Source organism: Bufo gargarizans, chromosome 6 (assembly GCF_014858855.1).
Source record: "Bufo gargarizans isolate SCDJY-AF-19 chromosome 6, ASM1485885v1, whole genome shotgun sequence".
Classification (NCBI taxonomy): domain Eukaryota; kingdom Metazoa; phylum Chordata; class Amphibia; order Anura; family Bufonidae; genus Bufo; species Bufo gargarizans.
This window is the reverse complement of record NC_058085.1, coordinates 331,974,978-331,998,531: the sequence shown is the minus strand read 5'-3', so window position 1 is coordinate 331,998,531 and position 23,554 is coordinate 331,974,978. Positions and strand designations below refer to the sequence as shown.

The window sequence follows — 23,554 nt, the reverse complement described above, 5'->3', positions numbered from 1 at the left end:
TAGGCAGGAGCGGGGCAGCATGGGATGTGTAGTTCTGGAGAAGAACAACTTTTTTTTTTTTAATACATAAGTAATATTTATAATGTTGTGTTTTTTTTTATTTTTATTGACAAGTGAAATATTTATAAAGGCATAAGAACAAAAGGGAAAATTAGTTTTAAAAAAATCTGCAACTCAGAAATAGATACAACCCATCCCCTGAAAATGTCTGTACAAGGAATTATTAGGCTCAGTACTGTCCAGGGCAAGAGGCTTATGCTCCCCTAATAGTATCCAGGGCAGGAGGTGGACATACATAGGTGTCTGATCGCTGGGGGTCCGGCCGCTGGGACCCCTCACGATCTCAAGAGCCACTGAGAATAGATGTCTCTGATTAGGAGCAGGGGGATCAGGAGGTAAGACGATTTGCCGGTTCGCCAATTTTTTTGGGAAAAATTTGGTTCGATCCGAATATATTTGTGGCAAATTTAGTTAAAAAACAACTATTTTCTGGCTGCAGAGAGCCATTATAGTGGTGAAGAACACTGTGCCTTGCAGTAACATGCATAGGGCGTCTGCTGCGGTAGTGAAACAATACTGTGAGTCCATATGACATGCAGAGGACAGGCGTCGCTCTTAGGCCTCTTTCACACAAGCGTGTCTGGATTAGGTCCGGATGCGTTCCGGTGCATTGCGGCAAACCCGTGCGAGTAGGTACGCAATTGCATCAGTTTTGACTGCGATTGCGTTCCGTTATTCAGTTTTTATCGCGCGGGTGCAATGTGTTTTGCACGCGCGTGATAAGAAAACGACTGTGGTACCCAGACCCGAACTTCTTCACAGAAGTTCAGGTTTGGGTTCGATGTTGTGTAGATGTTATTATTTTCCCTTATAACAATAATAATGATCGGGTCTCCATCCCGATCGTCACCTAGCAACCGTGCGTGAAAATCGCACCGCATTCGCACTTGCTTGCGGATGCTTGTGATTTTCACGCAACCCTATTCATTTCTATGGGGCCTGCGTTACGTGAAAAACACACAAAGAGGAGCATGCTGCGATTTTCATGCAACGCACAAGTGATGCGTAAAAATCACCGCTCATGTGAACAGCCCCATAGAAATTAATGGGTCCAGATTCAGTGCGGGTGCAATGTATTCACCTCACGCATTGCACCCGCGCGGAAATCTCGCCCATGTGAAAGGGGCCTTTTTGTTTCAGTAGTGTTTCCGTTCCGTTTTTCCGTTTGGTTTCTGTTTGTGATCCGTTTTATGCCGATCGGAAACGGAGGCATACAATAAGGGTCCATTCACACATCCGCAAAACACGGACACCAGCAATATGCGTTCCGGCTTTTGCGGATTGCACATCGCCGGCTCTATAATAGAAAATGCCTAATCTTGTCCGCAAAGAAAAAAACGTAACGGATACGGAAGACATATGGATGCATTTCCGTATGCTTTCCTTTTTTTTTTGTTGGCGGAACCATTGACTTGAATGGAGCCATGGAACGTGATTTGCGGGCAATAATAGGACATGTTCTATCTTTGAACGGAAATACGGAAACGGAAGGCATAAGGAGTACCTTCCGTTGTTTTTGCGGACCCATTGAAGTGAATGGTTCTGCATACGGACAGGAAACGGAACGCAAAAAATGGAATGGGAACAGAAAAAAAATACAGTCGTGTGCAGGAGGCCTTACAGGTCGATGTTAGCACCAAGAAGTGCACTCCTTTTACACCTTTGTCCGCTGATTCCACATAGATGTTTACAGAACCTGTTCTATTAAAGGGTTCCTATCACCTCGTTTTGACATAATTAGCTATCAGACACTAGCGATCCGCTAGTGTCTGCTCTACCAAACAATGCTATTATAATACGTTTGTGTGCAGCCGTTTGCCTTTTAGTGATATGCTAATGAGCCTCTAGGTGCTATGGGGGCGTCTTTTCAGCACCTAGAGGCTCGGTCTACTCACACAAAATGCCGCCCAGCGCGTCCCTCCAGCCCGCCCATCTCCTATGTAATGCGATCCTCCCTCTGAGCCAGCGGACGAATTCTCGCACCTGCGCCGTGCGCGTCTGTATTCGGCGCAGGCGCAGTGACTGTCTGAACGCTCCCTGCGCCGGCATCTCCACTGCGCCTGCGCCATCTGTTCCTCGGAGCACTCTGACGTAATCGGCGCAGGCGCAGTGGAGGTTTCTGTGCAGGGAGCCTGCGCCGAATACAGACGCGCACGAAGAATTCGTCCGCTGGCTCAGAGGGAGGATCGCATTACAGAGGAGATGGGCAGGCTGGAGGGACGCGCTGGGCGGCATTTTGTGTGAGTAGACCGAGCCTCTAGGTGCTGAAAAGATGCCCCCATAGCACCTAGAGGCTCATTAGCATATCAATAAAAGTTCGTTTCTGCACACAAAGGTATTTTAATAGCATTGTTTGGTAGAGCAGACACTAGCGGATCGCTAGTGTCTGATAGCTAATTATGTCAAAATGAGGTGATAGGAACCCTTTAAATGCTTATACAAGTAGAGCCCCCGACAGAGTGGAGAGGGTGTCAGCAGTAAGTTTGTGTTGACGTCACTGACTATTTTGCCCTTCCTCTGATCCGTCAGAACAATAACCCCCAAAAAACGGATCGTGTCTGTTGAGCATCCGCCTTCACTCGGTCAGCAATTGGTCAGTAATCCATCAGTATTGCTAAAACCAAAAAAACAGGAGTGGATCCAAAACAGAGATGACACGTGAACGGAATCCTTGCATGTCTTCTGTGTTTTGTACCCACTCCTGCTTTTGGTTACTGTGAGGGCAATTACCCCTGCGTCTATGATTATGGGTTCCAAATTCAAATAGTGTAATGTACACAGAGAAGGCTGATACACGCAATGGTTGTAATCAGTAATCTTCTTTATTGTAACATTAGCACATAATCTTATACCATAATTATTGGTAGACGCCCAACAGCCGTGCGTCACATAAACCACAAAAAGACAGAAGAAATGAAACCTACCAATTCTGATGGGACCATACAGGCCTTACAGCTACTACACAGACAGGATCCGTTGTGCGTCTCATTTTTCCTTCCTTCTGACAGATCAGAAGAAGGGTCAAATAAATTATGTCAGCCAGGCCGAAAAGGCTAAATAGTGGCCCAGTCATGAAGTGGGGAGGGTGGGAACAGCATGAGAAGTCCACAGAGTGGCCCTATGACATTGTGGTGAGGTGGGAGCAGCATGAGGAGACCACAGAGCGGCACAATGACAGAGTCTGTAGGTGGCGGCAGCATCAGAAGGCCACAGAGTGGCAAGGTGACATAGTGTGGAGGTGGCGGCATTATCAGGAGGCCACAGAGTGGCAAGGTGACATAGTGTCACCGCCAGATCTCTGAGAAGTTCTGATAGACGTTCTTCAGTACCTCCTGCATGATGTTCTTTTGTTTTTCTTTTGCTTTGACATCTCTCCTCCCTCTCCCAGCTGTCATCTATTAGCAGTGATTGCCTCCCTATATATCTCCTCCCATACTGCCTCACTTTGCGGTTTATACTACTTCCTGGATTGTGTTCTCTGCTTGAAGTTGCTACACCTGGTTCTTCAGATAAGTCTATTTCTGTATTTGTTGTTTTCCTGTTGGCTTGATTCTAGGTGACCCCGTGTCCCTCCGTATTTAGTGCAGGGAGCTGGTGGTCGTGTCCCCTCACTATTATAGGGTTTGCAGGTGTCACTCAGTCTAGGTATGTGGACATGCAACTTTCTATCATTGAGATCTTTGCATGGGCTGAGAAGACAGGGAGAGCTTCAGGGCTTTAATAGGGCTCACCCTTTTGTTCTTTAGTTTTGGATCAAGTCAGTCAGATCCTTATTTGTAACTTCTTGTTTTCTGCTACACCATCCGTGACACATAGTGGTAAGGTGGAAGCAGCATGAGGAGGCCACAGAGTGGCACAATGACAGTCTGTAGGTGACGGCAGCATCAGGAGGCCACAGAGTGGCAAGGTGACATAGTGTGGAGGTGGGTAGCAATACCAGTACCCGCTGAAGATGGTGGGTGAAAGAAGGAGCACTTGGCATCAGGCGGGTGGCAGCATCAGAATAGTAGCTGAGGCAGGTAGCCAGAAGAAACCGGTCTCTTTTGTCATAGTGTTGGTGTGGCACCATGGATGATCTAGTCTGATGCATCAGGCATTGGTGGGTGGAAATCCTGTCTGATCCACGCCTTATTCATCTTGACAAAGTTCAGTTTCTCCACAATTTGGGTGGACAGGCGAGTTCTTCTTGGAGTAACTATGGCCCCGCCGCACTAAACACCCGCTCTGATGCCACACTACTGGCCGGGCAGGACAGCTTTTCCAGGGCAAACTCGGCCAGTTGCGGCCACAAATCCAGTTTGGCTGCCCAGTAGTCCAGCGGATCTTCAAGGTCGACTGGAAGGGTGCACTCCAAGTATGCCACCACCTGCTGGTTCAGGTTCTGCTCTACATCTAGCTGCTGGTGAGTAGTTTCTTCACTAGGCGGGTGAAGAAAGTTGCTCATCAGCGACTCTAGACTCAGGCTGCTGCTGATGGAGCTTGTACTGCTCATGTCACCCCACCTCTCCCCAGCAGCCATGGCAGTGGAATGTGAGCGCAGAGGGCCCCCCGGGCAGACCTGCGAGAGGATGGACGATAGCGCAGATAGGCAGCAGCCAACTGACTACATAGGATGTCTCTATAGTAGTTTAGTTTGTCCTCCCTCACAGTGGGTGTAAAAAAGACCCCCCATTTTGGACCGGTAGCGAGGGTCAAACAAGGTGGAGAGCCAGAAGTCATCCCTCTGCCGAATGGTGACAATTCGGCTGTCACTTCCCAAGCAAGTGAGCATGCAGCGGGCCATTTGTGCAAGTGACTCGGAGGGACTCCCTGCCTCCATCTCCACTGCATACTGCCACAGTGTGTCTGAGTCCTCTGCCTCGTCTTCCTCATCGCCCTGTAGCTCCTCTGCCTCCTCTCCTGTCACCTCTGTATAAAAAACACCCATTTCTCTACACATTGCTTGTGCTCCAATGTCCCCCTCCTCCTCCAGTTCAGCCCCCACAAGGCTCATGTGGCCGTGAGATCTAGGCACCACGTCTCCAGTCCCCTGACCAGCCATTGTTACCAGCATCTGTTCCAAGATATGAAGCAGTGAAATGACGCAGTTCATCCCTTATACTGACAAATAACGTGGCCTCCTCATAGGGCCTGAGCAAACGGCAGGTGTCACGCATGAGCTGCCACTGGCTGACATCAAAGTTACACAGTGGAGTACTCCTATCCGCTTGGATCATCAGGAAATCGTTGATGGTCTTTCTCTGTTCGTATAGTTGGTCCAACATAACGTCACATATCAGCCTATGTTGGGGGACGCCGTTCTGCCGTTGCAGCTCGAAGAGGGTGTGCTTTGCGGTGTACGAGTGGCTGAAGTGCATCCAAAGTTGGCAATTTTTAAGGATGTCTTGCAGATGGGAGGCAGACTTCAGGAACCGCTTGACAACCAGATTGAACACGTGTGCCATACAGGGCGCATGGCTCAATCCTCCTTGACGCAGCGCCGACACCATGTTCTTCCCGTTGTCGGTCACCATGGTTCCGATTTTCAGTTGTTGCGGAGAAAGCCAGAATTCAATTTCTTGCTGAAAGACATGCAGCAGTTCCTCCCCTGTGTGACTCCTTTCGCCTAGGCAAACAAGGTGCAGAACAGTGTGACACCGCCGTGCTCTGCACATGTGGTATGCCGGAGGAGCACTGTGAATTGTCCACCACTTGGAAAGGGAGGGACTGCAGCAGCAGCAACTTGGACAAGAGCACGTTCAGCTTCTGCGCCTTTGGATGAGTGCACGCATACTGTTGTCTATTGGCAATCGCTTCGGTGATCGATTGCTTATGGAATGACTGACGAGGAGGAGCAGGGGCACCAGGGGCAGCAATTGATGGGAAGGACAGACAGCTCCCTTCGGCTGAGGTGGTGGAGCCTTGACTGCTTTAAACCGGGTGCGTGCCACTGGGTGATTCAGCGTTTGCTGCGTCAGGCTGGATCACCACATCGGAGCCACGGTTCTCCCAGGCCACTTTATGGCGACGCAGCATATGTTGATACAGGGCCGTGGTGCCAACATTGGCACCCTGGCCACGCTTCACCTTCTGCCCTCAGATTCTACATATGGCCACTGTGATAAGTGTGATAAAGTGGACAGTGCAGGAAGAGGTGTATGTCCCACTTAGATACCTCAGCTGGGCGGGATAGCTAAAATGCGGGAGGTAATAGTATCAGCAGAATGTAGGTTGCTGAGATAAGGTTCTTGTTAGTTTAGTCTGGGATGGATTTTAGTTGGATTGGCAGATAGGATTGGAAGTGGGAATCTGCCAATCCACACCCTTCCAGCACGGGTGTTCCCTTGGACCAGAGAGGATCGCAGGTGAGGTCTGCGATAATCAGACTGGGATAAAGATCCTCCCAGGGTGTCAGTTAGTGGGGAATGTACTGGCAGAGGCCTGGTGAGGCTCTGCCAGTGTGGTCTCAGCAGGGCAAGGCTGAGGGGCCACAGGGCTAGGCACTAGCCGGAACTTTGTGGGAAGCCTTGATGCCTGGGAACAAGGGTCACGAGGCCAGAGTCGGGAGGACTACTGGGCCACAATCTCCCAGAACGTGTTAAAGGGTCACAGCCCGGAAGCTGCTGGACTGTATGGCTGGAGAAAGCTGCATTAATGTTCCATGTGTGAACAGCGCTCTGTATAGGTGAGTCAGTGATCATGTTATATGCTTAGGTTTTCATTTTGTATCGTGTTTGCTGGTGCTGGTATCAAAATAAAATGCACTGTTTGGACATTGAACACAGTTGTCAGCAAGAATATTGTGACTGAGACCCTGGGGATAGAGCGAATTCCTCACACCACGTTCACCTCCTCCGGCGGCCTAAAAAATAACCTGCCACACCGCCAAGTAGTTTACCTTCAACGCTAGTCAGTGACTGACTGCTACCGCCGCTGCCTCCCTGAACCCCAGCACCGCTACTTACCGGGCAGGTAGGCTCCCGCGAAGTGGGTGATCTACCCCGGGCACGTTTAGCTACTGACCTTCTACTGCTGCCACCCTGCTGACTCCCGCCCACGCTAGCAACTTGTTGGCTCCGCTGCTGGCTCACGGGCAAGCTGCCACCCTCTTCTCCAGTTGATGATGAAGCCCCTTCATCACCCGGCTCCCAAGTGCGATCAGCTACATCATCATCGAGTAGTGTCTGCATGTCAATGATGTCCTCCTCAACAGTCTCTGGGTCAGGAGCCTGACCGCTCACAACACCAGCTCCCACGCCACTCTTCTCATCACTCACTACTTGCCCGCCTAGTGGAGGAAGCGGCGGATGTCTCCTTCAGATCTTGGCTGGGCAGTAGCTCTTCCTCGCTGAAAAGTGGAGCTGAGCCTACAGCATATAATACTTCTCGCGGTCAGGGAACTGAAAATGACAGAGGCAGGTCCAGGACAGGTGAGGGCACAGAGCCTGATCCCGGGCCATGCCAACTAAGCATTGTGTCAGAGGAACCCACCGACTCTTGGCTGGGGGTGTCTGATGTCACTTGGGACGAAGTGGATGACCGAGTCAACCATTCAAGAACCACTGGGTTGCTGGTCAAGACACGACTGCTAGATGACACCAGGAACTCAGGCCTCTCGCTGTGACCCCTGCTGCCACGCCCCCTTACTCTGCTACGACCTGTGCCTGCGCCAGAAACATTTAGGCCTCTGCGCCTCCCCTGTGCAGGGCCTGTCACTTCTCTGTCTGACCAACTGTTAGATCAAATATTTTTTATTTCACCACTAATACACAGCAAACAGGGCTTTAGAATATATCACTGCACCGCTGAACGGCAATTAGACCCTAATTTACACAACACAAAAGGCTTTTCAACAGATAAGTGCAATGCTGAACGGCGAATATATTTTTATATTATTACCCAGGCTGTAACCTCCCCTACTAAACCCTTTTCTACATAAATGCTGTGGAACGATTCCTCCCTATCCTTTCCCTACACTCATAAATCGCTTTTCCACAACAATCAGGTCTTTCCGAGCGCTGTCCCTAGCGCCTGCTGACGTCTCTCCCTGCGATAAGTACACTGGTAAATGGCTGAATCTAAGATGCTGCTGCTGTTTATAGGCCCCTGACATCACAGGGTTGGCTGGCTGATGATTGGCTGCATGCATGGCATTATGGGTGATCCCGCCTTCCCAGGGTTCCATTCTCCATGTCCTGACACATGTAGCAGCCATTTTAGCAAAAAATGCAATTCGTTAAAGGGAGTCTGTCACCACATTTCAGCATATTAGACCGATCAAATAGGGTTATATGATCCACCCAGAACTTAAAAACGGTACCTTTGTTGTAGAAAACAGACTTTTCTTTTTGCCGAAAATGAAGTTATAAGATTATGTTCTGAGCCCTCTCAAGTGCCCAGGGCGGTCTCTCAATCCTCGGAGCCCCAGGCAGCACCTCCTAAACGGCTCATAACCCCGCCCTCCATGCGCCTCTGCCCGCCCGTTTACTCCCCTCCCCTGTCCTTTTCCACTGCGGCTGTGCGGTCCAAATCGTAGCGGGCGCATGCGCAATGCGATGCCCGCTCCTGGCAGGGCATCGCAATACCTACTGCGCATGCGCCCGCTACGATTTGGACCGCACAGCCGCAGTGGAAAAGGACAGGGGAGGGGAGTAAACGGGCGGGCAGAGGCGCATGGAGGGCGGGGTTATGAGCCGTTTAGGAGGTGCTGCCTGGGGCTCCGAGGATTGAGAGACCGCCCTGGGCACTTGAGAGGGCTCAGAACATAATCTTATAAGTTCATTTTCGGCAAAAAGAAAAGTCTGTTTTCTACAACAAAGGTACCGTTTTTAAGTTCTGGGTGGATCATATAACCCTATTTGATCGGTCTAATATGCTGAAATGTGGTGACAGACTCCCTTTAACACGAAGCGCAAGGAAATTCGGCTTCGGTGCAAAACAAATTTTTCATGAAATTCGGATCGAATTCCACTTCGTCAGCTTCAATTTGCTCATCTCTATTAATAACCTATCCTCACGATAGGTCATCAATATCAGATCGGCGCAGGTCTGACACCCGGTATCCCTGCCGATCAACTGTACAGGGAGACGGCGCGTGCAGTGCGCAAGTGCCATCTCCCCTTTGTCTTCCTGTCTGATGCTGTATGTCTATGGGACAGCAGCAGCGCACTGCGCACGCTGTCTCCTCATACAGCTAATCGGCGGGGGTGCTGGGTGTCAGACCCCCACCAATCTGATATTGATGACCTATCCTGAGGATAGGTCATTAATATTAAAAAGCCCGGACAACCTCTTTAATTATCACTGAGAGCTGATTATGTACCCGGCCAGCGGTAGAGAGGAGGGCCTGGGCATCGAACCACAATGTTCCGCATTTTGCGGAATGGAATTGCGGACCCATTCATTTCTATGGGGCAGCACAATGGGTCCGCAATTCCGTTCCCGAAAAAAAATAGAAAATGTCCTATTCTTGTCCGCAATTGCGGACAAGAACAGGCATATTCTATTAGTACCGGCAATGTGCGGTCCGCAAATAGCGGAATGCACAATGCCGCTGTCCTTGTTTTGCGAATCAGTGGATCCGCAAAACACTTCACGGGCGTCTGAATGGAGCCTTAAGCTAGCCATACACATCTGATTTTATGCACAAAAATGTTATGCATGGTTATGTAATACATGATTCAAAAAAGAAAAAAGAGAATTAGATCGCACATCCGCAAGCTTAGCTTTGATCTATAACTGCTTCTCAGCAAAATGAACATCGCTTCTCAGCGCAATAATTAGTGTACGGCCCCCTATACTGCATGCTATATAAGAGGCATTGGTGGACTTTTTGATCAAAAGGCATATGCCCACTCACCGCTCCAGGGTTGCCTCTTGGAGTGGGACCTACTCTAGCAGGGGTGCTGTTTGGCGGCTGGATCCCGCTGCCTGCTGGTGCGGAGCTGTGGCGCGGGCGGTCGCCAGGAAGTGCCACGCCAAATTTAGAGTAGCTCCCACTCCAAGAGGCAACCTTGGCACTGGAGTGAGGGAGAGCTGATGGCACTGGGGAGTGGAGCTGATGGCACTGGGGTGGGGAGAGCTGATGGCTCTGGGGTGGGGAGAGCTAAAGGCACTGGGTGGGGAGAGTTCAAGGCTCTGGGGTGGGGGAGAGCTGATGGCACTGGGGGTGTGGAGCTGATGGCACTTGATGGGAGAGAGCTGATGGCACTGCGGTGGGGGAGAGCTGATGGCACTGGGGAGTGGAGCTGATGGCACTGGGGTGGGGAAGAGCTGATGGCTCTGGGGTGGGGAGAGCTAAAGGCACTGGGTGGGGAGAGTTCAAGGCACTGGGGTGGGGGAGAGCTGATGGCACTGGGGAGTGGAGCTGATGGCACTGGGGTGGGGAAGAGCTGATGGCTCTGGGGTGGGGAGAGCTAAAGGCACTGGGTGGGGAGAGTTCAAGGCACTGGGGTGGGGGAGAGCTGATGGCACTGGGGAGTGGAGCTGATGGCACTGGGGTGGGGAAGAGCTGATGGCTCTGGGGTGGGGAGAGCTAAAGGCACTTGGTGGGAGAGTTCAAGGCACTGGGGTGCGGGAGAGCTGATGGCACTTGGTGGGAGAGAGCTGATGGCACTGGGGTGGGGGAGAGCTGATGGCACTGGGGGAACGGACCTGATGGCACGGGGGAATGCTGATGGCACTAGGGGATAGTGGAGCTGATGGCACTGGGGGGAACGGAGATGATGGCACTGGGGGGAACTGATGAACTTGGGCTGATCGCACAGTGGGGAACGAAGGGTGGTGGGGTCTAATGGCAGAGGGTCTTATGAGTCTATTAATTCATTTTTTCTTAATTAGATTACTCGATTAATCATAAAAAATAATCGATAGAATACTCGATTACTAAAATAATCGTTTACTGCAGCCCTAGACCCAATGTCATCTTATGTATTGATTTCCAGATCCTGCACAATGTGTCTTGCAATTCTATGCAAATGTTATGTTAAACTGTAATGTGCCCGGTTCACCAGAAGATGGCGGCAATTTTGGCAGAGCTAGTTTCCTTGGAATGTTCCATTCTAGCCCTCTCTAGAGAGGGAGGAGTTTAGTTAGTGAAAGGCAGTCTAACCTAGCTCCTCTAAGGGGAAGGCAGCAGGCCCTCGTCCCTGCTGGACGAGCCCTGCAGAAGGAGTCTAGTCTACCCCCTGCAAGGGGAGAGGTGTGCAGCAGGCCCTCGTCCCTGTTGGATGGGCCTTGCCAAGGACAGCAGAGCATCATCAGCTCTGCTGGAACCAGAGAGAGAAAAGTTAAAGGGGTTCTGCACTTTCATTTAACTGATGATCTATCCTCTGGATAGATCATCAGCTTCTGATCGGCGGGGTCCGACACTCGGTACCCCCGCCGATCAGCTGTTTGAGAAGGCAGCGGCGCTCCAGCAAAAACAGTGAAAAGGCCGCGGCGCTACTTGAGCACCGCTGCCTTCTCAAACAGCTGATCGGCGGGGGTCCCGGGTGTCGGACCCCCGCCGATCAGAAGCTGATTATCTATCCAGAGGATAGATCATCAGTTAAATGAAAGTGCAGAACCCCTTTAAGAGCTTTAGAAGCCATGAGGAAAGGTTTCCTGGATAAAGACAAAGAGAAAGATAGAGATCCAGAACAAGATAAACACAGAGTCAGACTACAGAAAGTAAAGTTCAGCAGAAAGGAAAAGTTTCTATTTAATCCTATAAGCACAGCAGAGCTAGATAAAATGACAGATGTAGCAGAGCAGAATGTGTTTGCCTGCCAGAACTTAAGCCACAGCCTGCTGGTAACCTAGATAAAGTTTGGAAGATTGTTCCTCTGATGCAAGTTTATTCAAGTAAAGCTGTTTCCAATGTTAATGCAAGTCTGGACTCCATTTCTTTCACTATCCCTTCATCAACTATTCACCTTAGTTGCACTGCTGCAGACGACTACGCCTGGGGTTCCAAGATATCCAGGCAGGAGCACCGTGACACGTGCACCGCAACAACACCTAAAGGGACATTATAGGCAACCCTTACACCACTCTGGCATTCCTACACCTGGGTACCACCATCACCATCTACTTAGGGGGACTAAGTCCCTCGTTGCTGAAATGCAACTGGCGTTACGACAAAAACTCTTATAACATCTTAAAGGGACCCCCTGACCGACGTCTCCCCCGTGGTTGCTGCAGTTAGCTGAGAGTAGAAATATATGGCACGATCGGCCGAATGGGGGCGATCATTTGCCACTTCTCCATGGGCCCCAGGGTGTCAACTTTTATTTAAACGGACTCCCTGATCGGTCTAGCCCAGTGATGGTGAACCTTTTAGAGACCGAGTGCCCAAACTGCAACCCAAAACCCACTTTTTTATCGCAAAGTGCCAACATGGCAATGTAACTATATGAATGAATTATATCTTTCATGTACTTCATCACTATAATAGCCGCCTAATTCAGTGCGCTGCCTGTGCTGTTCATAGTAACCCCTGCGCTGATTAATGGTAGCAAAAGTCTAAGGCATATTGGGACACCATAGACTTTTTCCAGGGTGCGGGTGCCCACAGAGAGGGCTCTGAGTGCCGCCTCTGGCACCCGTGCCATAGGTTCGCCATCACTGGTCTAGCCTATATTACTGCTGGTGGGATCGTTCGCATTGTGTCTGATCAAAATCCCATGTGTATAGGCATCTTAGGGTGGGTTCACATCACGCTTTATGCCTCCGGTTGACATATACGTTAACAAAAAAAAAGGATACAAAAACGCAGCTCACCACGTTCTTGTATCCTGCACAGTCTGGTAAAAAAATAAGTACGTTTTTTTTTTTTTTTTACAATGGAACTCTATGGTGAACGGATGCCACTATATGGCATCCGTCTGGGGCATACGTTTTTTGTATATGCTAAAAGGATGGGAAAAACTTGATGTGTACCCACCATTACTCCGGCCGTAGACATTAGTAGATCCAGCTTAATTAGGGAATGTGGTGAGATCTGCTGACAGTCCAATGTCTGTGGTGGCAGTGCACACGGGACTGACAACAATCTGGATCTGCCAATCATCTGCAGATAGGTATCTCGTGTCTGTGTCCAGCTTTATACATCATATGCGGTCATCCAGACTGTGATATTATAGACTGCTGCAGTCACATTAGACGCCTGCATTATGTCCGTGCTGTGGCCGAAAACCATGACAGCATGCGGTTTGACGTGAGCAGTGCTCAGTTACGCCTGTGCAACTTGTGGCCTTACCCTAAAGCCTTCAAGCAGGATAATATAGCACCATTTATTCTTTGATGACCATATTCCAGACTAATACAAGAACAACGTGACGGGACTCAATGTATAACAGAAAGTGACTGCAGATAAGACAAAAACTGCAGAAAATGTTAAAAAGGGTTGTCTCATGAAAAATATTCTACATTTTTCAAACCCGCACCTGGATCTGAATACTTTTGTAATTGCATGGAATTAAAAATTTATGATGGCTACTGAGTTATTCAATGACATCTATCTGTATAGCGCCACCTGCTGTTTGCTCTTCTTGTTCTAATTTCTCTGTCCTGGGATGGAAGCACCTGCTCAGTTCCATCCTTCAACTGCCACCAGAAAGGACATGCCCCCTGAGAAAGTGCACGTCCCCTAGTTTGATAGAAAGAGATTCTCATGTACTATATGATGGGTGGTTTTGTTTGTTTTTTACATTATTCATGGTAATAAAACAAAATTGAGTAAAATGCAGTGATAAAAAAATTCCCCTCAAAGGTGCCTGTAAACATCTACTTTAACATGTATTTTTCACTTAAAATATCCTAGAAATAAGACGCCTCCACCTTTTGGCTATGCAGGCGGTGCAAGGATGTAATACGGTAGGTGACCATATATCCACGTCAGGTGGCTTTTAATTGACTTACAGTCCAGGCTTTGGAAAGCTGATTACTATTCTTCATGTAGGTCCCGGCTCGGCGATGCCAGTTTCTGGGTGCTGATGTCCGTGTGTAATAATGCATCCAACCGGCCGCACCTTTGAAGGCCAAACCGCGCAGCGCTGCCTTATCAGGCCAAGCCACACGCTGAGAGTATTGATTTCAGCTTGCTCTAGTCATCAGGACAGGTCGGGGGTGATACACACCCTGGATCAAAGCAATTTAAAGGCTGCACAGGGACAGAATATTAATGATGATGACGATAAAGACAGAAGGAAATATGAAATAAGAAATGGTAATGAAAACGGAGAAAGGGAGAAGCGATGGAGTCATATTAGATGTAAATCCGCGTTCTTCGTAGTCTTTCAGGAAGCTGATCTTTGGAAAGTGTTCTGGATAGTACCACGTATTTTGCTTACATGATTTAGGCACCACGCAGACGACCGCCTCCGTTTTACGGTTGTCAAATCTCGGAGCCGCAAAAAAACAGACGCGGTCCATGTTGCATCTGCATGTTTTGCGGATCCATTAAAGTCAATGCATTTTGAGGACAAGTATAGGACATGTTCTATCCCTTTGCGGAACGGACATACGGGTGCAGAAAGCGCACAGATCCGTATGCTTTCCGCATACATATGTCCGTACCACAAAACCTATGCCCGCAAAATGTTGGCAAGGTCCCATTGAAAACAATGGGTCCGCAAATAAAATTAGGACAGCACATGGACCACATCCCTATTTTGCGGATCTACAGACTGCAAGATGGATACTGTAATGTGTATGGTGCCTGACATCCTGCGCCAGCTCACTTCACTGCTGGGCCCATTCATGCCATGCAATCAGGTCACGGATGCAGCTGCCCGCGGTGGGCGGTGTATGGCATATGCCTGGGAGGGAAATGAGCAGAGTCAGTCATGTAAGGGCCCTGGGCTAGCTTACAGGGAAACATAGGAGGAGAGATCAACGGCAGTTTCCGGAGGGCATGGCACTTGCATCAGTGAGGAACGCCCCTGGGCACTTGCAAGTAATTTGAATATTTCTTAAAATTTCGATCTCAAAACCGGAATACAAAGCGCAGATGTAAAAGTAGCCTAAAGTAGGTGACAGACTCCTTTTAAGAGCTGTCAGGAGTTCAGAGATAAGGGCTAAACATACAGCCCTCGGTTGCCTGATGAAGTCTCTGCAAAAGAGAAGGCAAGCGATCTGCAGCGTCACTGAAAGGGAAGGCTGTAGAACAGAAACTGTTGAAATTTTTTAGCAAGAACGATTGAGACAATGATTTTTAGCCCAAAATAAGTAAAATGCAATTTAAAAAACTGCCTGAAGTTGTTTATAGCCTTTAAAGGGGTCCCCCCCCCCTCTATCAAAGAAGTGCACATCTTTCCACAAGCTGTGTGCGGTACTGCAGCTCGTTCCTATTTCTTTCAATGGAACTGAGCTGCAATGCCAAACACAACCCATGAGCAGATGTGGAGCTCACTTTGATAGAAAGCAGCCGTGGAAGTTCTGAAAATACCTGAGCGCTGGCTTCGCTGTTTCTGGTAGTCCCATAGCGGCAAATGGAGGCCATGCTTGCTCTCCATTCGCCACTTCTAAAAATAGCCAAACAAGCTCTCTCGGCTAATTTTCGGAAGTGCCATAGTGGCGAATGGAGAGCAAGCCACGCATGGGCGATGCATTCTCCTTCACTTTAGGGGCCCCGTTCTGGAGATAAGGGCAGGTCTCTGGGACGCACACCGATCTGATATTGATGTGCCATCAATGGGGATGGAAATACCCCTTTAAATCCTGAAAAAAAACTTTAAAGTTGACTAGTTTATTTGCACATATCTAGCAAAGGATAAAAAAGTACAAGCTTCAAGTAGCAGCATGACAATATAGGCAACTTTAACACTTGCGTTGTTAATTCCGGTAATGAGATCCGGCAGACGATCTAAATACCGGAATTATACGGATCCGTTTTGATTTTGCACACCAGGATGCATCCGTTCCGTTAGGATGCGGTTGTGTGAAATCAAAACCTAAAAAAAACGGATCGGTCACTAATACATTGAAAGTCAATGGGTGATGGATCCGGGTCCTACAAAAAACAGATCCGTCAACATCAACTTACATTGTTTTCAGTGACGGATCAATTTTTTTCCGTCTTTATGACCGGACACAAAACCTCAGCTTGCAGCGGCTTTGTGTCCGGTTACAAAACGGAATCCAGACAGAACGGACTAAACGGAAAAGTTTTTTTTTCCGGCATTGAGATCCTTGAAAGTAGCCTTACTTGTTTGTGAAAATGGATAAAATGTTTCAAATTATTCTGAAAAAGAAAAGAAAAATTTCCAAAAACATGTCCACCACTGGATACATACAGCATCATCCGTTTCCCTCAGTGTAAAGCCTGATGAAGGTCTCGTCTCTACGCGATGTGACCGCGATTACTCTCCTGTTTTGTTTTCTTTGTGAATTATTTAAAACCCACATCAATCTGTAACCGGAGAACAATGATCCGTTAATGTCTGTTTTAATCTTTACCTTGAAATTCACATTATAACTAACCAACCAATACTAATTTGAAGAGTGAGGCCAAATGGATGAGGAATTAAATAGATGATTGAGATGATGGGCAGATGGGAGATGAAAGAGCAGAATTACAGGATGGAGTAGTGTAAGTGCGCGGTAATTCTGGCTATGAAAGAGCACAATGGTAGGACGCCGAGGACAAATAAATGAACTGGGTACCAAAGATAAATAGACTTCTCCTCCCCTCGTCTTGTTGCTTGTTGTCATTCCAGTTTAGTGTCTTCTCCTCCCCTCTGTTTCTTCTGGCTGCTTTTCTCCTCCTCCATGGGATGCCCACTAAGCCAGAGGCTCATACCTCACATAAAGAGTAGTCATCACACAGAGGAGACACTGAGGGGCTGCTCGGACTCTTACCCCTGTCCTGGCTCATTCTGATGAAGGAGAACTGTCTCATCCATCCACAAGGCACGAAGGCTGTTGGGAGATTTTCTGGTTTCTGCCTGTAGGACACATCAGATATCATCAGGAACATTATGGGAATGTTAAATTGTGACAGTGGGGACGAAAAAATGAACTCTACTCCGAAACATCTCCATACGCCTTTCTCCATTGTGGACATCTTAAGTCAAGCCAAGGACAAGAAACCAAGTGAGAGTTCTAAGGAGAGTAAGACGGAGGAAGAAGATACAGGTGAGATTTGGTATACTTGTAAGCTAGAGAAGATGATGATCTTCTCAGGTTCCATCTTCAAAAAATTTACTTTCTTCTTAATAAGTTAAAATATGTATATTTTTTTGTTTTGTTTTTAAAGAAATAGACGACCAGAGGCTTAAAACATTTGGGGGACTATAAGTCTCAGCATCCTTTGCCTTCAGTTTCTTGATAACTGGAGAGGCAAAGCTTGACAAATTGACCACTGCATTTTCAAGCAGTGATGGGACAATGTGATCATTGGGACTGTCTGATCTGTGACAAGGGATTTTGAGCAACAATCAGTGCACCCTTGACGACAAAATGACCCATTTCGGTGGTCAGAAAATGTTTCACATTTTTGGTCACTAGTTGTTAATTTTCTTTGTTTAGAGCAGTTTTACTCACCTGATTCACTATGAAAAATCATTCCAATCGCTGCAGAACCTCTTTGATATTATGTGGTTTAACCATGAGTATTTGAATATCAGAAGATTGGGTTATTGAGGTCAAGACTTGTGTCTGCAAACTTCTGCCCTATCAATAGGAGGTGGCCCTAGTAGGCTATAAATCCTGATCTATAGGACAAACGTCTATAGGTGTGGTTATGTGGGCACTATGGACAGGATGTATCTAAGGCCCCTTTCACATGAGCGTGACGGATTAGGTCCTTATGCGTTCAGTGAAACTCGCACCATTTTGCAAGAAAGTTCAGTCAGTTATGTCTGCGATTGCGTTCAGTTGTTCAGTTTTTTCCGCACGGGTGCAATGCGTTTTGATGTGTTTTTCACGCACGTGATAAAAAACTGAAGGTTTACAAACAACATCTCTTAGCAACCATCAGTGAAAAACGTACTGCTTGCGGATGCGATGCGTTTTTCACTGAAGCCCCATTCACTTCTATGGGGCCAGGGCTGCGGGAAAAACGCAGAATATAGAACATGCTGCGATTTTTACGCAACGCACAAGTGATGCGTGAAAAAAAAACCGCTCATGTACACAGACCCATTGAAATGAATGGGTCAGGATTCAGTGCAGGTGCTAGGCGTTCACGTCACGCATCGCACCCGCACGGAAAACTCGCTCGTGTAAATAGGGGCCTTAGTGTAGCCTGTTGTACGTCAATGTAATGGACTCATTTATAGAAGAGGGTGTGTTTGGACACCTTTGCCTCAGTTTTATGTCCGATACGCTAAATCGGTTTTGCACTTATGAGGAGGTAACATCTGGACGAGTTGCATCCCATCCCAAATACTGCCTATAGGAAGCATGCAGGACCCTGTAAGTCTAGTCCACTATGTACCATTTGCTAAGAATTGGCGCAGCAGTTATCAGGTTACCGATAACATCCTAATGACACTTGTACCGTAACCCCTGCACCGGGATGACGTCACCAGGCATAGGGTAATAAGGAGATTAATAAGACATGCTGAGACTCAGAGGCTGGGGCCCCAGTAATTGCTCTGGCCCCTATGGGAAGCAGGGGCAAGTAGGTTTAGTTGTAAGACTGCTTGTCCCTGGCAGTGATCAATATCCCATTACTGGTGGCTGCCTATCTCTGAGCGCAGGCCTCCTGTCTGACGAGAAGACCCTGTATTAGAGAGATGACAACTATCGATCTAATGACTGGACGGTCACTTCGTCAGGGCACGGACGCCGGCAATTTCATCTTCATGAGCCTGGCTAATAAAACCCGCCAGTCTGTGCTCGCCCTGTCTACTTCATGTCAGAGCCACAGGTCACAATAGGTGTGCACTGTATATAGGGAGATGCACATGTGACGGTGTGGAACTACAAGTCACAGCATGCCATTCCATGTTTTCGTAGGGATTTGGATAGAACTTGGTCTTTGGATCGTCTGAAAATCAGGTGTTTAATGAGGTCAAACTTGAAATAAAATCTGAAGTAGAAAAATAAAGTTTTCATAGAGCCATGCAAGGTCACCTGTAGGTAACGTGGGCCCTGAGGCAACAGCCACAGCGGGCCGCCCCCATCTTCCCCAGTCTCTTAAACCTGCCCGCTAACCCGTGGCACGGCTCTGGTGCAGAACTCTGCCTAAGGCCTCATGCACACGACCGTTGTTTTGGTCCGCATCCGGATGCGGACCCATTCACTTCAATGGGGCCGCAAAAGATGCGGACAGCACTTCGTGGTGTGCTTTCCGTATCCGTTGCTCCGTTCCGTGGTCCGCAAAAAAAATATAACCTGTCCTATTCTTGTCCGTTTTGCGGACAAGATTAGGAAGTTATACTAATGGCTGCCCGCGCCGTTCCACAAATTGCGGAACGCACACGGACGCCATCTGTGTTTTGCGGATCCGCAATTTGCGGTCTGCAAAACACACAACGTGTGCATGAGGCCTAGTTAGGGTATATTCACAAGCGGCAGATTTGTTGCGGAAAGTTCTGCACTGGATCACATGTGCCTGGGGTTGTTTCTGCATCATATATACGGTATGCGTTTTTGCAAGCCCCATGCAGATGAATGGGACAGTCTCTGCAACCAATCTGCTGCCTGAGGTCACTGTCAGTATTTGGTCAGTGTTTTTCATCAGTATTTGGGCTCATGCACACAGCCGTTGCCCAGCCATGTTCACCTCGCATCACGGATGTGAACCCATTCATTTGAATGGGTCCACAATCCGGAAGGTCCGGTGCAGAATAGATGCATTTTGGCAGTTGAAAATGGATATGCTGTCTGTTTTTTGAGGCCATTTTGCATCCACTTTCTGGTTGAGACAGACCAGTTCCGTTTGCAACAGCCCTTTTGCATCCGTTTTTAATGGCTGATAGATGGGTGCACTGTCTAAATGCCCAATAAAAACCGGCCCATTGATCTCGGTGGGGTCGGTCTGGCCGTTAAAAACCGGCTAAAAATAGGACATGTCCTATTTTTTGACGGCCGCTATTCACGGAGGGGCTCTTTTAGAATTCGGATAACCGCTTTAACTGTTTGACTGCCAGGTAGCTTTGGCGCCGCTTACCTCTGGGGGAAACATGTATACATGAATGTAGTGAACGCACAGCATCCAGACTGAATCCTGACCCGTTCATTTCAGTGGATCTGTGCACAAGAGCGTCGTTTATCACTGATCATCTCTGCGTTCAGGAACAATCACAGCACGTTCTGGATTGTGCTTTTTCGCAGCCCTGGCTCCATAGAAGTGAATGGGGCTTGCGTGAGAAACAAAAGACATCTAGATGCAATATCTTTTCACTGATGGTTGCTAGGAGATGTGCGTGAAAAATGCATTTGTGTGGAAAAAACTGAAACACTGAACACGGTCACAGACAAAACTGATTCTACTTGTGTGCAAAACTATCCGTTTTTCACTGAACAGAGCCTGACACTCCCAGACCAACATGAGAGTACTGTGTACATGAGTACTGTGGCCACCTAGTGTTATAATTAGGTACTGCACTACTTAATACCTGGATTTTAGTTATAGTCTTAAAGGGGATGTCTCACTTCAGCAAATGGTATTTATCAAGTAGAGAAAGTTAATACAAGCAGGGTCGTGATGATCGCGGCCACAGAGGGTGCAACCGGGCCTGGCAGGAGAGGGGCCCGCAGCCCCGCATGTGCTTTTAATGGCCAGTCACCATCTGGGCTACTGCGCACATCCCCAACAAAGCCCATACCGTCCTGAACCCGCCCATACCCTCTCCGCCCGGTGCTGCGCCACAAGACTCACACACACTGTCAATTCATTCTGTGACAGTGCGAGACCCGGCTCTGAGGTCATGGGTCTCCCGGGGTCACAGGATGGTGTGCCGCGGTGCCGCAGAGAGCGTATAGCGGAACAGAGTAGGTAAGTATTTTTTTTTTTATGTTTGTCCACACCAGCTTCATACTGGGGGGAGAGGGGGCACCTACACAAGACCAGTGGCGGCATATAATTAACTACCTAACCCTGGATTCAGAAAGGGGGGTCATATGAGGGCAGGACGGGCACTGAAAGTCTGGCAGCAAATCATTCATTACTCAGGGGGCAAAAAAATGAAATATATACATTGAGAGAGGGGGCAAAAAATGAAATATATACAGTGAGAGAGGGGGGCAAAAAATTAAATATATACAGTGACATAGGGGGGCACAAAATGAAATATATACATTGAGAGAGGGCAAAAAGGTAAAAGGGGGCGGGGTAATGGGGGTGGGGTGCCCCAATCCAAAGTTTGACCTGGAACCCATAGAACTCTAGTTACGCCACTGAATACAAGCCATGTACTAATGTATTGTGATTGTCCATATTGCTTCCTTTGCTGGCTGGATTCATTTTTCTGTCACACTATACACTGCTCGTTTCCAGCAGTTATGACCATTCTGCAATCCAGCAGCGGTGGTCGTGCTTGCACATTATAAGGCACCGACCTCTCTGGTGGCCGGGACAGTGGGAGCATGCATAGCCAGCAGCTCCCGTCCCAGCCACCTTGTACTGATCAAACACTGACAATGTGAACATGACCTTATACAACCTAAGGCTAAATTCACACAACAGCGGAAAAAAAAGAGCCATTAAAAACAGATACACTGTCAGCTTTTTATGACAATTTTGTATCTGGAAACGAGCAGTGTATAATAATGTGACAGCAAAATGAATCCAGCCAGCAAAGGAAGCAATATGGACAATCACAATACATTAGTAAGTGCCTTGCATTAACTTCCTCTGATAACTTTCTCTGGCATTTGATGAAGTGAGACAATCCCAATTAATATTTGCATCCATTACAGATTGTGTCACACAGTTTTTTTTTTATTGTAGTTTTTTTTTCTTCATTTTTCTAAGAATGGGGATGTGAGCCTACTGATGGCTACTACTACATATCAGTAGTTGCAATTAAATTTACTTTGCGGGCGAGTTCTCAGAGTTGGAGAACTTAGGATATTGCCAGGAGGCGTGCACTGTGAATATGCATCAAATGGTTTGCTATGGCAGGGGTCTCCTTTCTGTCTTGTGACCTGGGTGTCTCCTCATGCCTTTAAAACATGCTGGGACTTTAACAGCCACAGGTTACAGATGGAATGGTATACACGGAGCAAATATGTTTTTGGAGGAGTGCCTATACGTTACACTGTTCTACATGTCATATGTTTAAAATTGCAGATACAACTTATCACATTTTTGCATAATTCTTCACCTTTGTGCTCCTGTACGTTCCACTTTTATGTACTCATGATTGTCCCTTTTCTACAAATCACAGATGTGGACTCCTCTGTAGATCTTATTCCTGGACCAAGAGATGAAGCTGGAACATCTGCACACAGGAACAAGGAATCAGAAGAAGAAAAGTCAGAAAGTTGCGAGGCTCAGAGAGACCTCAGACCTCCTGTGGCCAGTTCTAAGCCCCGGCGGGCCCGTACTGCATTCACTTATGAACAGCTGGTGGCTTTGGAGAGTCGCTTCCGCAGTAGCCGCTACTTGTCAGTGTGCGAGAGGTTGAGTCTGGCATTGACTCTTCACCTAACGGAGACTCAAGTCAAGATCTGGTTCCAGAACAGGAGAACTAAGTGGAAGAAGCAGCAACCACCAGGAATTTCAGAAGGGAGAGGATGTGGCACTTGTCCAAGGAGTCCTGGCCAACAGTTTATCCCCTCATTCTCATCCTACCCCTGCCCAGCACAGCTTCCTCACATCAATCCCAGTACAAGTCACCATTTGCCTCCATTCCCAAGACTTTTCTTCTCTCCTTCCTCTACCAGTCTACCACTTACGCTAGCATGCCCATTTCCCCAGCTTGTAAATTCGGTCGGCATGGCATCTTTCTATGGCCCTGCCCGCTGATGATACCAGAAGTATAAGGTATAAGCCCACCCAACCATCGTCCTCTTCTTCCAAGTGGATCCTAAAGCTCTTCTGATGCTACAACTGCCAACCTCTGTGCCTTAGTGGTCATGTTGGAAGTTGTCGTTTCAAACTTTGGGGCTGCCAAGTGAATGGACTGCTTCTGTCATACCTCTAGAAGACACTAAAATATATTTGAATTGACAATCGACCCATATTTTCCATCATTTGCCCTCTTGTCGTGTGAGAAGGACGATCTCTTTCAGCTTTAATGGGGCTACAGTAGAGTTGCATCATGAATGGTGTCAGCCTACGAGACGAGACATTTCAGGGCCACAGAGCAGTAAGCGAGAGGAAGACTATTACATATTTAAGAGGTTGTTGGACTTGATTTTTATTTTCAAAATTAATTCTGAAAATGTTGACATTTGTAAATATACATTTATTAATATTAAAGCCTAAAACTTGTGTGCAAGGTTGTACATTAAATGATAAAAGTATCTGTTGAGGCCCTGTTGCTAAGGCTAGGGCTACACTGGTCACGGCTAGTAGAGGTGATCCCATAGAGATTAATGGGATTGCCGCTGCAGAGTTATGGTGATCCCATAGAAA

General features: G+C 47.9%; 1 protein-coding gene across 1 annotated transcript; it reads left to right on the top strand.

The window, feature by feature from the left end:
* The first annotated feature begins 16,386 nt into the window (after positions 1-16,386).
* NKX1-2 (NK1 homeobox 2) lies at positions 16,387-23,301 on the top strand. The gene is made up of 2 exons (XM_044299843.1): positions 16,387-17,157; positions 22,362-23,301. Exons 1-2 carry the CDS (start codon positions 17,001-17,003, stop codon positions 22,940-22,942), a joined length of 738 nt encoding a protein of 245 aa, XP_044155778.1. The 5' UTR covers positions 16,387-17,000; the 3' UTR covers positions 22,943-23,301.
* The last annotated feature ends 253 nt before the right edge of the window (positions 23,302-23,554 follow it).

What these genes read in the sequence shown, in the direction of transcription:
- NKX1-2 (XM_044299843.1), top strand. Translation starts at nt 17,001, where the DNA reads ATGGGAATGTTAAATTGTGACAGTGGGGACGAAAAAATGAACTCTACT. An exon ending in GACGGAGGAAGAAGATACAG is followed by an intron (nt 17,158 to 22,361) that starts GTGAGATTTGGT and finishes TACAAATCACAG; the next exon opens with ATGTGGACTCCTCTGTAGAT.